Source organism: Balaenoptera borealis (genome assembly GCF_965194805.1).
Source record: "Balaenoptera borealis genome assembly, chromosome: 16".
NCBI classification, from domain to species: Eukaryota; Metazoa; Chordata; class Mammalia; order Artiodactyla; family Balaenopteridae; genus Balaenoptera; species Balaenoptera borealis.
This window is the reverse complement of record NC_138872.1, coordinates 30607225-30621830: the sequence shown is the minus strand read 5'-3', so window position 1 is coordinate 30621830 and position 14606 is coordinate 30607225. Positions and strand designations below refer to the sequence as shown.

Sequence of the window (14606 nt, the reverse complement as noted above, 5' to 3'; positions counted from 1 at the left end):
CCTAGACTCAGAGAGGACCTTAACATTCTTTTTCTCAGCACGAGTCACGAATACCAGTAACATGGCAAAGAGCCAAGCAGTGCCAAAGGCCATGAAAGAAGTTGGGTAAATCTGAGGCTGACTTAGCAGCCTCTGTAGACAGACTAACTTGGGCAGGACTTTTGATTCTCTGAATGTTTATGCTGTAAATCACCTGCTCTTTATGTTTGTTTTTTAAAGGGAGATGAGTGTTTCCTGGGCACTTTTCTAACTAGAGGAGAAGGGGCGTATCTTTATTCTAGTAATCCACAGTCTTGGCCTGAGGAAGGTGAGCGGCTCTGACTTATCTGTTTTTGACTCTGTCTGGGTACCTCTTTCATAGGTTTCAACATGAGTGTTGTAATTAATAATACATCTGATATCTGAAAAAACTTGTTGGTGTAGAAGTGTTTTCTTACAGCTTTTCTCTCTTGATCTGTCCATTTTCCAGATGAGGAAACTTGTGCTAGAAAGGACTGGTGCCAGAACTGCACCTGGTCCTCTTGCTGCTGCCTGAGGATTGCTCTCAGAATGGGCTAGAGCAGCAACATGTCCAGAAATAGGTTCTGTTGGGCCAAAACAAAACCTGGGTTAGTTTTTTACTGCTGTGTAGCAAATTACCACAAATTCGGTAGCTTAAAACAACATGCATTTATTTTCTCACAGTTCTGTGGTCAGAAGTCCAGGAAGGCTTTGCTGGATTCATGTTTAGGGTTTCATAAGACTGAAGTCAAGGCATTAACCAGGCTTATATCTGGAGGCTCTGGGAAAGAACCTGCTCCCAAGCTCATACAGGTTGTTTGCAGAGTGCATTTCCTTCAGACTGTAGGACTGAGGGGCCTCTTTCATTGCTGGCTATCAACTGGGACCACTCTTAGCTCCTCCTCCCAGGAGTCCTTGCCCTGTGACCCCCTCCATCTCAGCAACAAAGAACCTTAATTGTGTTGAATCTCTTTCACACTTCTAATCTCTCTGAACTCCTCTTCTACCAGGCAGAGAAAAGTCTGCTTATAAAGGGCTCATGTGATTAGAGGAGGCCCAATCAAATAATCTCCCTTTTGCCATATAATATTACATGAATACAGGAGTAACCTAAGAGGATGAAGATCATGGGGGCTGTTTTAAATTTCTGCCTATAACAGTGTGCCCTCTGGGCCCCACGATTCTCACATGCAAGATATAATCACCCCCACCCAAGAGCCTCATTCCATTATGGTAACAATTCAGAGTCTTAAATCTCACCAACTGAAAAATCCATAATCTCATCATCAAGATTGTTTAAATCAGCTGTAGGTGAGGCTCTGGAGCTAATTCATAAAGTACAGGTCCTGAACACAATTCCTTTCCATCTGTAGGCCTGTGAAATTAGAGGCAAGTTATCTGCCCCAGCCCTCACAACATACAAGGTAGGACTGGCATAGGATAACAGTTATAGACATTCATATTAAAAAGGGGGGGGCTTCCCTGGTGGCACAGTGGTTGAGAGTCTGCCTGCCAATTCAGGGGACACGGGTTCGAGCCCTGGTCTGGGAAGATCCCACATGCCACAGAGCAACAAAGCCCGTGAGCCACAACTACTGAGCCTGTGCGTCTGGAGCCTGTGCTCCGCAACAAGAGAGGCCGCGACAGTGAGAGGCCCGCGCACCGCGATGAAGAGTGGCCCCCACTTGCCGCAACTGGAGAAAGCCCGCGCACAGAAATGAAGACCCAGCACAGCCAAAAATAAATTAATTAGTTAACTAATTTAAAAAAAAAAAAAAGGTGGGGGGGAATGAAAGGTAAAAAGGAGTCCGAACCCCAAGGCAGCTTTGAAATTCAGCTAGACAAACTCCAGTTCCAAGATTAGGTTTCAAGGCCTAGGAATAGTCCTCCATGGCCCTTAGTTCTGCCCCCGGGGCTCTTGGTTCTACCCTCTAAACTCTTAGTTTTGCCCTCTAGGCTCATGACTCTGCCCTCTTGTCTGTGGCTATACCTCTGTCGTCCTTCCTTTTCATGAAGGTGGCACTTTGTAGCTGACTAGTTTTATCAGCCTGCTTCTTGCCGCTAGAATTTTGGGGGTCCAACAGTCTCCTTTCATTTTTCTATTCTCTCTATCCCTTTCAGTCCAAGCTGGCAGTGTTTCTGCTGATGTAAAATTCTCAAGAACTGTGTTGGTCTTACATGGATTTCCTGGGGATTCATTCCATGCTCCTTTTTGGTTTCCTCAAAATAACATTTTCTTATGAGTCCTATTCTTTCCCTGTTAGATAAGCCTTTTTTGTGGAAGAGGAGTTGTGACTTACTCCACAAATTCCTCATCCTTTACTAAGCAAATTCCCTCTCTGGATAATTTGTTCTTCTTGAAAATATTCTCTCCAGTGACAAGTTGCTCTCCATGGTCTCAGATCACTGGTTAAACTTGGCTCCTCTGTTGTCATAGAAGATAAAGCGCAAGGAGTCCTGGTTTTCGATCCACAAAATGCCAGGTAGCATTTTTTATCATGCTGTGCCCCCTGCATTTCTGCCTCTCCAGATCCTGGTGCAAAAAACCAGGAAGTTAGGAACATTTGCTAAAGACAGGAGAGTGTGTGACAGTACTCCCAGCCTTGAGGCAAAGCTGCGTAATGTTTTAAAATCAGCTTGTAGACACAACACAGAGGTGGTTGTGCTGTGTCATAGTTGAGCCAGTTATAATATTTAGCAAGGATATTTGCCAAAATTAGTTTGCACCTTCTTAGCAAAAGTCCTTGTTAGAAAAATAATCTTACACTGTATTGAGTTATCCAGCAAGATTCAGTGTATCCTGAGGTCTCTACACACGAATAAAGCCAGGAATTTCTGGGGCCTTGTTAGTAACACACTTGAGAGCTTAGATTTCACACTTTCTTAGTTCCTGAGGAAAATGTAGTTTGAATTTAGGAGATGGTTTTCTGAGGCAGGAAATTTCAATAGAGCAGAGAATTTAAATAGGAGTATCCTCTGGCTGTGTATTAAGCATTAGGGCTCAGGTCAGTTTTATAGGGCTTGAAGTTTATACCACTTCAGGGCTCTCTTAAGGAAAAATAGTACATACAGAAGGGTTAGGTCTCTTCTCTGGGCCTTGAAAAAGGGGCTTGAGCAGGTGAGGGGTCCTGAAGCTTAAATGTCATTAGGGTCTAGGTAAATCTGCCTGGAGTTGAGACTGAGATTTATCTGTTCCCATCCTCTGAAGGCATTTAAAGAGCTCATCAGCATGCATTATCTTGATTGATCTTCGTATCTTGAGCCCCATAGAAGGTGAAAAATGGGTCTGAGGTTATAGTACAAGTTAGTGGTGATATTTGGGGGGGTGGTCCAGGTCTTTTGATTTTTGGTCTAGGGATGGCCCAGTGAACTACTTAATGGGCAAAAAGAATAGTACTTCCTTTACCTTGAAATGTTTCCAGCTCTGGTATCTTTTCCCTTTCCCAGTTAGTGACTTCTGCTATCAAAAGACTTTTTGTTATGCAGCTTCCTTTTCATTCATTTCCTTTATATGCCCTTTTCTTCCCTACCCTGCTGACCTTGGTCAGGCAGGCTGCCCAGTACCTAATCCTCAGGAGCCTGCTTTAGAGTTTTACCACATATGCCTATATCCCTAAACAATGTCTTATTTTTGAATTTAACACAAATTAGGATTATACTCTATCGTGTTCTTCTGGGACTTGCTTTTTTCGCTCAGTGTTCTGTTCCTAAGATTCATCCAGATTATTGTGTGTAGCCTTACAGCTCATTCATTTTCGTGGTTCCATAGGATTGCTTTGTATGAAAATATGCTGTTTATCCTTTTGACTCTTGATGGACATTTGGGTTGTTTATAGTTTTTTGCTATTGCAGACAGTGCTCTCATGAGCATTCTTGTACATGTCTCTTGGTGCACCTGGCACCAGGACAGTGCCTTACAACACATCTTTCTTGTGGTATGTAAAGACAAAATTGTCATCTATGGTCTCAATCCTCTGATTTTCCTGTTACATTTCTGTCTGGTTGTACCAGCCAGCATTGAGATCTCTGGTATGTTGGTCTTCTCTGAATGTTTGCCACTTTGTTTTTGTTGTTGTTGTTTAATATTTATTTTTTTATTTTTTTGGTTGTACCAGGTCTTAATTGCGGCAGGCGGGCTCCTTAGTTGCAGCTCACCGGCTCCTTAGCTGTTGCATATGAACTCTTAGTTGCGACATGCATGTGGGATCTAGTTCCCTGACCAGGGATCAAACCTGGGCCCCCTGCATTGGGAGCGCAGAGTCTTACCCACCACGCCACCAGGGAAGTCCCATGTTTGCCACTTGGATTGCTTTGGTTTTTGATATCTCTATGTATGGAATTTTCTGTGCTTTGCCCGCAAATAAAGTCAGCCACTCCAACAGGCCAACCTCTCTCCTTCATAAGACTTCTGCACCACAGAGCTGGAAGGGAGGTAATGTGAATAGCCCCAAGCTAAAATACCATAAATTTCCACTGTTCTTACCAAGCTTCAGTAGAATTCCTTAAATGCTTCTCAGTTTTGTTGTATAACTTTGGTCCATTTCCAGAGTCCTTAACTAGTTGTTTTTGACAGTCCAGTTTTATGGCTGCTTCCTGGGGAGAGAATTTTCCAGACTCCTCACAGCCATTTCAGAAGTCCCAACCCTGAGGCTTTTGAAAGATATTTTCACTTGGTAAAGAATTGTAGGTTGACCATTTCTTTCTGTGCTTCAAAGATGTTGCTCCACTCCACTGTCTTCTTGCTAACATTATTTCTGAGCAGAAATCTACTGTCATTCTTATCTTTGTTCCTTTCTATATAAGGTGTCTTTTATTACCAGCTGCTTTTAAGATTTTCTTTCTTTTTATCACAGATTTTAAGCAATCTGATCTTTTTGTGACTGGTGTGGTTTTCTTCATGTTGCTTATGCTTGAGATTCATTTAGTTTCTTGAATTGATGGATTTAGAGTTTTCCTCAAATTTGGAAATTTTTTGGCCATTATTTCTTTAGTTTTTCCCCTCTCCTTCAAGGATTCCAATTACATACATTTGGCTGCCTAAAGTTGTCCCACAGCTCCCTGATGCTCTGTACAATTATTTTTAGTCTTTTTTCTCTTTGTGTTTTATTTTGCATAGTTTCTACATATTCTGATTTACTAATCTTTTGTTCTGCATTGTTGTTACGAGTTTGTTAAATTAACATTTGTTAAACGGAACACAGGCTGCTGAATGGTGAGCCAGATTCAGCAAAAGACCACGAAAGAAATTGAAATAAAGAAGTTTATTACTCACAGGTCCAGGAGGAAGTACATGGCATGCCTTGAGGGGCTACACGGAGGTGGGGGGGGCAGGGGGCGGTGGTCAAGGCAAGGTGCAGGCTGAACCTGGGTACATGCCTTTATTAAGGTCTGTGGGTTGGAGTGCTTTGGGATTCCTTAGCCTTTTGGCTAAGGCCAAACTGGTCAATTCAAACCAAAAAGAGTGGGGTTTTGGTAAGCTCCATGGAGGTCTTATATAAGGGGCACACAAGGGGAAGGCACTAAGGAGGCAGGGGAGACTGTTGATGACAAGGGTTGCTGGGAAAGTCATATCAGGAACTTACATTTGCTTGTGACTCTGCAGGCTGTTGTCTAGGGCCTGTGCTCACATGAGGGAGCTAGTGTCAGTTTAAGGCCTGTGCAGCCCGCTTGGCCAGACAAAATGGATGCTGAGGCAGCAGTACCACGGAGTAGCTAAGCTCTCAACAGTTGTCATGTCATTAGTCTTATCCAGTGTTTTTTTCTTCTCAGAAATTGTATTTTTCATCTCTAGAAGTTCAATTTAGACATTTTTTACATCTTTCATGTCTCAGGTTAACATGGTTCAGTCTTTCCTCTAGCCGCGAACATAGGGAATACAGTGATAATAACTGCTCTATTTCTCTTCTACTCTTATCATCTGGGCCTTTCTTTTAAGCTTTGTTAGGCAGGAAGCAGAGCAGCATTTAGTTTAGGACTAATTTTACCCCGGTAATGAGGCAAAATCATCTTGAGAACTCTACCTGCCATCCCTATGAAGTATGAGGTTTTCCACTGTGGCTGGTGCGAATGGGCAGAATATCTGGTGCAAGGTATGAATTGATGTTCATTGTTTTACATGGGAATATCCATTTTTTCCAGCACCATTTGTTGAAAAGACTCTCCTTTCTACTTTGAATTGTCTTTGCACCTTTGTTGAATATCAGTTGACCATATATCTACTATTTCCTACAAGCCTCAGTGAATGGTTGGCCCTCAGGCAGCACCTTCATTATCCCTGTAGCAATTTACAGATTCCAGAGTATTTTTTCCATCAGGCAGAGATTTTTTAGCAGTGAGGAGCAGAGATGCTGGTACCATTGACACATAAAGTCTGAGAACTCTGGTGACCAAGCTGAGTTTCACCTTCCTGTGATGGGAAGGCCCAGGCAGTGGCCATCTGCTTCATTCTGCACCCTCTCATGTGTTCCCTTGTGCTGATATGAAACTGTTGAGGGACACTTTAAAAGAGAAAGTTCTCTGCAGCACTGAGCATGGATGAATTATATAGCATATACCTACAACATACATATTACCCACAGTTGCGTGTTACCTACAGCATGGATGACTCTCAGGAACAGGATGCTGAAAGAAGTAAGCAAGTCACAGAAGAACACATGTATTAAGATTCCATCTGTATGAAAGTAAAAGAGACAAGACTAAATCATATGTAGTTTATAGATACATTGAAGTATGGTAAAGCTACATAAAATTTGGGATGTTGGTTCCCTCTGGGTGGAAGAGAGAGGGCCTTTGCGGAAGGGCATTGAGTAGGCTTCAAAGGCACTAGGAATACTTGATTTATTAAGCTGAGTGGTGCATATACAGGCATCAGGGTTTGTTGTTGTTTAGGTTTTTTTCTTTAAATCATGTGTGTATACTTCACATACTGTCACACACACAGAATGAAAATTATCCAGCCATTGTATCATAATATTTTCCCAGCAGTGATAATGTTCCCTCTTTACACAGGCTGGACCATTGGAGGATTTTTATTTTATTTTATTTATTTATTTATTTATTTATTTTTGGCTGTGTTGGGTCTTTGCTGCGTGAGGGCTTTCTCTAGTTGTGGCGAGTGGGGGCTAGTCTTCATTGTGGTGCACATGCTTCTCATTGCGGTGGCTTCTCTTGTTGCGGAGCATGGGCTCTAGGCATGTGGGCTCAGTAGCTGTGGCTCAAGGGCTCTAAAGCGCAGGCTCAGTAGTTGTGGCGCACAGGCTTAGTTGCTCCGCGGCATGTGGGATCTTCCCGGACCAGGGATGGAACCCGTGTCCCCTGCATTGGCAGGCGAATTCTTAACCACTGCGCCACCAGGGAAGTCCAAGCGTTTTTATTTGTACAGCCAGTTGTCTGAAGGAGGAAAAGCCATATTCTTCATTAACACTTGGTGTCTTATTTTGCCCTGAGGGCTCATTCCTGTTAGACTTCCGGGGATGTAGAGGTCACTCAAAGACAGCCCTGCTGTAGTCCCCTGCTACTTCTTGGGTACTGAGGGGGAACTTCCTCTTACCTTGGGTTTTCAGACTCACAGAATGGAGAAGGAATGAAAGAGCCCATTAAGCAAGGCACCAGGGATTGGTTAAGGAGCCAGAGAGATCTCATCAGGAATTGGCTCCCCCAGTCACTGAGAAGCCCTTGCAAAGGCATGTCCTATCAGACAACAGTTGGACAGTCACAAGTCCAGAACAGGTACTGGAAGTGTTACTACTTCAAGTGGATTAGGATCTAAGAGACTGGGGCACTGGCATTGGACCACCCAGTGAGAGACTTCAGTTATCTCATGTGTGCCCTGAGAATAATAACAGAGTTACTATTCCCAGAGCAAAGGGTAGTTGCAACACAGAACAGTCTGCACCAGTACTAAAATCACCTCTTGCCCTGGGCCAGGCCCCATAGTGAGTGCTTTTCCAGCACTGCCTTGTGAATTTCTCTCTGCCTCTTTTCCATTTTGTTTTGAGGCTTTAGAATCTAGAGGGAGAAGAAGTGCTGGAGATGACCTCCCTGATCCACTTCTTTTCCCATCTTCCCAGTGACTACTTGGAATGTACCAACTCTCAGATATGTGCTGTTTTCTGGAAGCTTTGGAGTGATTTTGAGGCTGTTTTCTGGAAGCTTTTGAGTGATTTTGGGTCCAGGAGGCCTTTGAGTGGTACTTGTTCCTGAGAAGCTTCATGTTAGAGGTATACAGGTGGACGGAGAGCCCAGGACATGGAAGGGTCCAGATACTAAGCAGTAGGTAGGGGAGCAGTTTCTACCTGATTACACCTGTTGACCCCTCTTTCCTCTAACAGTAGGTAGAGTCATCTTGTGGCTGGAGTTTAAGAAGTTGTGGTGTTAGGAGAGTGTTAAGGGCTTTGGTTGGGCCCAGGAGGAGTTGATGGAAGGAGATGGCAGTGGTGGGACTGCCAGGCAGCACTGAGGGCTTGTTGAGGTTGAGCAAGCAGAGAAGGTACCTCATCAGATTAGCCACAAATGGGCTGTGGAGAGAGCAGAGGTAAAGGAAAAAAGAGAACCGAAGTGGCTAGCATGGTACAGTGCCCTGGCATCAGACAAACCTGTGTTCTGTACTTGGCTCCACTATCAAGCAGTTCTATGACTTTGGGGAATATCTCTCTAAGCTTGAGTTTCCCATCAGTCCTCTAAAAATAATACTACCTCTTACAATTGTTGCAAAGATGGAGAACTGTAATGTATATGACATGGTTGGTGCTTAGTGAATACTAAATAAAATCTGTTCCCATCCCTTTCCCTGACAAAACAGAGATCAAACGTTTGTCTTGTCCCTGGGGATTGGCCCTGAATGTGGATGAGAGGAAAGTCAGAAATTTCTGAGCAATAAGGGAAAATGGGGGAACTGAAGGCTTCAAAGGCTCAGTGACATCACGGGATGAGGTTTGGGGAGTGAGATAGTTAAAAGTATGATGGCATTTTGTAGTCAGAGTAGGTTCTGGAGCTGAAGATTTCAGAAGTTAAGACATTCTGGGTGCTGCTTTACTGGTATGGAACTGGCATTGAGGAGCAGCAAGGCCAGAGCATGGCATGGCCCACCCCCTGATCTCTCAGAGGGAATGGGAGTCTCGGCTTTGGAAGAGAAGACTGTGAACACATTCAGAAGCTGTTTGAAGTGTTGTAGCATAATTAGGAGGGCAGTAGATGTGAGCAGTGAAGGAAAGGAGGGGCATGAGTCTCTGAGGGAATGAAAATATTGTGCCATTGTGGGAGGGAATGGTCTGGGAACAGCAGTGATGAACCTTGGCATGGGTGCAGGATGAGGCTGGGGCATGAGGAGCCTCCACTCAAGAGGGCCATAGGGCAAGACTGTGTGTAGGTGAGGCTAGGTTATACTTCTTAGAGGGTAGGAGCCTTACAGGACTTGAACCATTGAGTGCCTTGAACTGGGCTGGCTGGTAAGGTTGGCATTAGTTCCCTCTGACTGGTTGTCTTGTTCTTTTGTTGATATTCAGGCTTCAAACCGTCCTCTAGTACCTAAAAACTGCCTCCACCTCCCCCACTTCTCCCCACCCCCCATTAACATGCATACACACAAGCACACATACTCTCTAGGCCCCTCTCTGCCTCCTGAAACCCCACCTTCTCAGGAAACCTTCAAAACTTGGCCTTTGCTCTTCTTGTCATTACAACTTACACAGCTTTGGGGCTGCCTTTTTAGAGCTACAGCTCAAGGAATCAGTCCCTCTTCTTGGTCTCATGTCCTCTGCCTTAGCAATAAGATATTGGCGGTTTTCCCCAAGCCTGTGCCTTGAGCTCTAAGAAATACTTTATCTCTTCTCTGTTTGTGAAAACATGGAAAGAAAGGCTATTACAGGAATAGGAAGGATCCAGCTTGGACCATTCCAGAGAGCAGCTTCACCTAGGGGTCTTATGGGTGCTCTGGGTGCTTCATTTGGGTTTCCAAAGCAAGCCCAGGCCCAGCCTTAACCCTTGTCACCTTAGTGTCCATCAATTCTGTCATCTACTCCCTAGGGCCCATATTCAGCTGCTGTGTAACCTTGGCCACCCAGGAAACAAGCAGCTCTCCTTAAACCTGAATCCTTATTCTAAGGAACCCACACTCAGTGTCCATGTCCCACTCATCTTGCTTTTGGGAACTACAGAACAGCAGCCTCCAGTGTCTGTAGAATTCACTTATTACCTAACTCACATGTTCCTTTCCTGGCAAGGGGCCCTTAAGCACCCTTCACCAGTCTTTCAACAACTGATGCCCTAGTGCTCTTTCTTGGGCCTTATGTGAGAGATGTGGTCACTTCAGAGCTGAGCCGGCTTCTGCCAAAATAGTAGAAAGGAGCATCTATAAACTCAGTAATGGAGCAGACATACCCAAAGTCTTCTTTAGTGTATTTCCCTGGAAGAAACCCATAAGTGAATGTGAATTTTGCCTCTCTCCATCAGCTGATAACTTACTCACTTGTTGCTTTTTCTAATTCTTATGCAAAGACTGTATCTGATGCCTCATTTCTCTCTGAGGCCCTAGGAGGGTACATTGGCTTTCTCAGAGCACAGGGCTCAGCATAAAGATTGTTTAACTTAACCACTTCAGATGGTCTCTAGCTACCCCTCTGTCTTGGCCTGGAACCTGCAGGAAGAACATTGTGATATTGGCCCCCAGAATCCAGCCCTCCAGCTCTTACCAGCTCTCTTTTCCTTCCAGGGAAAGTACATTTCTTCTCTGGTGGACTTCTGTTTTCTGACCGTCATCACGGAAATATCATCATTTCCAAGGATCACATGAATTCCGTTTTGTTCTATGATGGGGTAGGTGTTTCACAGTCCATGGTTTTGATGTTCAGAAAGATACTCACACTTCTGAGGGAAAATCAAATAACTCCCTGTCCTCCCTCTACCACCACAGGGCAGGATGTTAGGAACCAGCGCTGCCCTTGAGGCAGGCAGGCAAGAAAGTCATGGAGAGGCTCTTGTGAGCCATAGGGGTAGCTATGAGTTTCCCCTAGCCTATACCCTTTGGCCAGGGCACAGCTCATCACAGTGTGACACCAGAGCAGAGGGCAGGCCCTCCACCCTGTGTGGTCTCAGCCTCAAAACCAGCTTGTTCGGGAGCCGGAACAGAGACCGGGTAAAGTGGTTTGGTCAGATAGCTCTGAAAATGAATTCTGTGAGCAAGTCAGAAAGAGTTATGTCTTTCTTCCACATAGAACCTGGTTCCTTAAAGGCTGTTCAAAAATGCAGGCAGACCAACCAGACAGGTTAGATGGCTATATTAGGTGAAAGCTTTGATATTTGATATTAATTAGGTTAAAGAGTCTTCCAACATCAGGAAGGAAAGGGTGAAACTTAAGGGCTGGAATGATAATTTACCTAGTTTTGGGGTGGGTGGGGATGGATTTTTAACTCATATCAAAAATGAAAATAAACTTCTGAGAAAATTAAATATTTTAAAATTTCATAAGTAAAAAGAAGGATATAGTTGCAAATTATTTTTCTTATGAGAACTTTTTTAAATTTAATTTTTATTTTACATTGGGGTATAGTTGATTTACAGTGTGTTAGTTTCAGGTGTACAGCAAAGCGATTCAGTTATACATATACATATATCCATTCTTTTTCAGATTCTGATGAGAACTTTTAAGATCTACTGTCTTAGACATATATATATTATTAAATGATCACCACAGTAAGTCCGGTTAAGGAGAATATAAAAATGAATATTTATTAAATCTTTAGGGACAGGAAGACTTTCTAATCTAAGCTTAGAAATGATACAAGAAATTCTAAAGAAAAAGTTTGTCAGATTTGACCACTTAAGGATTTCTTAACTTTTTGCTGATAATTTATTGAAGTATACTTTAAGTGCAATTAACTGGCTACAAGGACTTATTGTACAACACAGGGAATATAGCCAATATTTTATAATAACTATAAATGGAATATAACCCTTAAAAATTGTGAATCACTATGTTGTACACCTGAAATTTATATAATATTGTACACCAGCTATACCTAAAAAAAAGCATGTAAAATATCTCATAATATTTTTATACTGATTACATTTAAAATATTTTGGATATGTTGGATTGAATAAAATATATTATAAATACATACATACATACAGTTAACTGTATCTGTTTAAAGTTTTGACAGATGTATATATTCATGAAACCACCAGCACAGTCAAGATACAGATTTTTGTCACCCCCCAAACGTTTTCTAATACCTTTTTGCAGATCATCTTTCCCCCCAGCTTCTGGCTTCAGGCAACCACTTATTAGCTTTCTGTCACTGTAGATTAGTTTGCATTTTCTAAAATGTTATATAAATGGACATCATACATTCTGTACCCTTTTGAGCCTGGCATTTTTCACTCAGCATGATTTTTAGGTCATCCATGTTGTTGTGTGTATCAATAGTTTTTCCTTGGCCACAGCAATCAGAGAAGAAAAAGAAATAAAAGGAATCCAAATTGGAAAAGAAGAAGTAAAGCTGTCACTGTTTGCAGATGACATGATACTATACATAGAGAATCCTAAAGATGCTACCAGAAAACTACTAGAGCTAATCAATGAATTTGGTAAAGTAGCAGGATACAAAATTAATGCACAGAAATCTCTTGCATTTCTATACACTAATGACGAAAAATCTGAAAGTGAAATTAAGAAAACACTCCCGTTTACCATTGCAACAAAAAGAATAAAATATCTAGGAATAAACCTACCTAAGGAGACAAAAGACCTGTATGCAGAAAATTATAAGACACTGATGAAAGAAATTAAAGATGATACAAATAGATGGAGAAATATACCATGTTCTTGGATTGGAAGAATCAACATTGTGAAAATGACTCTACTACCCAAAGCAATCTACAGATTGAATGCAATCCCTATCAAACTACCGCTGGCATTTTTCACAGAACTAGAACAAAAAATTTCACAATTTGTATGGAAACACAAAAGACCCCGAATAGCCAAAGCAATCTTGAGAACGAAAAATGGAGCTGGAAGAATCAGGCTCCCTGATTTCAGACTATATTACAAAGCTACAGTAATCAAGACAGTTTGGTACTGGCACAAAAACAGAAACATAGATCAATGGAACAGGATAGAAAGCCCAGAGATAAACCCACGCACATATGGTCACCTTATCTTTGATAAAGGAGGCAAGCATATACAGTGGAGAAAAGACAGCCTCTTCAATAAGTGGTGCTCGGAAAACTGGACAGCTACATGTAAAAGTATGAAATTAGAACACTCCCTAACACCATACACAAAAATAAACTCAAAATGGATTAAAGACCTAAGTGTAAGGCCAGGCACTATCAAACTCTTAGAGGAAAACATAGGCAGAACACTGTATGACATAAATCACAGCAAGATCCTTTTTGACCCAGCTCCTAGAGAAATGGAAATAAAAACACAAATAAACAAATGGGACCTAATGAAACTTAAAAGCTTTTGCACAGCAAAGGAAACCATAAACAAGACCAAAAGACAACCCTCAGAATGGGAGAAAATATTTGCAAGTGAAGCAACTGACAAAGGATTAATCTCCAAGATTTACAAGCAGCTCATGCAGCTCAATAACAAAAAAACAAACAACCCAATCCAAAAATGGGCAGAAGACCTAAATAGACATTTCTCCAAAGAAGATATACAGATTGCCAACAGACACAGGAAAGAATGCTCAACATCATTAATCATTAGAGAAATGCAAATCAAAACTACAATGAGATATCATCTCACACCGGTCAGAATGGCCATCATCAAATCTAGAAACAATAAATGCTGGAGAGGGTGTGGAGGAAAGGGAACACTCTTGCACTGTTGGTGGGAATGTAAATTGATACAGCCACTATGGAGAACAGTATGGAGGTTCCTTAAAAAACTACAAATAGAACTACCATACGACCCAGCAATCCCACTACTGGGCGTATACCCTGAAAAAACCATAATTCAAAAAGAGTCATGTACCCAAATGTTCATTGCAGCTCTACTTACAATAGCCAGGACATGGAAGCAACCTAAGTGTCCATCATCGGATGAATGGATAAAGAAGATGTGGCACATATATACAATGGAATATTACTCAGCCATAAAAAGAAATGAAATGGAGGTATTTGTAGTGAGGTGGATGGAGTTAGAGTCTGTCATACAGAGTGAAGTAAGTCAGGAAAAGAAAAACAAATACAGTATGCTAACACATATATATGGAATCTAAGGAAAAAAAAAAAAAGGTCATGAAGAACCTAGTGGCAAGGTGGGAATAAAGACACAGACCTACTAGAGAATGGACTTGAGGATATGGGGAGGGGGAGGGGTAAGATGTGACAGGGTGAGAGAGTGGCATGGACATATATACACTATCAAATGTAAAATAGATAGCTAGTGGGAAGCAGCCGCATAGCACAGGGAGATCAGCTCGGTGCTTTGTGACCACCTAGAGGAGTGGGATAGGGAGGGTGGGAGGGAGGGAGGCGCAAGAGGGAAGAGATACGGGAACATATGTGTATGTATAACTGATTCACTTTGTTATAAAGCAGAAACTAACACACCATTGTAAAGCAATTATAGTCCAATAAAGATGGTAAAAAAAAATAG

General features: G+C 42.3%; 1 protein-coding gene across 3 annotated transcripts in view; it reads left to right on the top strand.

Annotated features, from left to right (window-relative positions):
* DNAAF9 (dynein axonemal assembly factor 9) overlaps positions 1-14606 on the top strand; it is a 148742-nt gene that overhangs the window by 87188 nt on the left and 46948 nt on the right. For all 3 annotated transcript variants that reach the window (XM_082359004.1, XM_082359003.1, XM_082359002.1), the window contains 2 exons: positions 220-307; positions 10709-10812. In XM_082359004.1, the coding sequence (XP_082215130.1) occupies positions 220-307; positions 10709-10812 (192 nt within the window). The remainder of the gene's footprint in view (positions 1-219; positions 308-10708; positions 10813-14606) is intronic.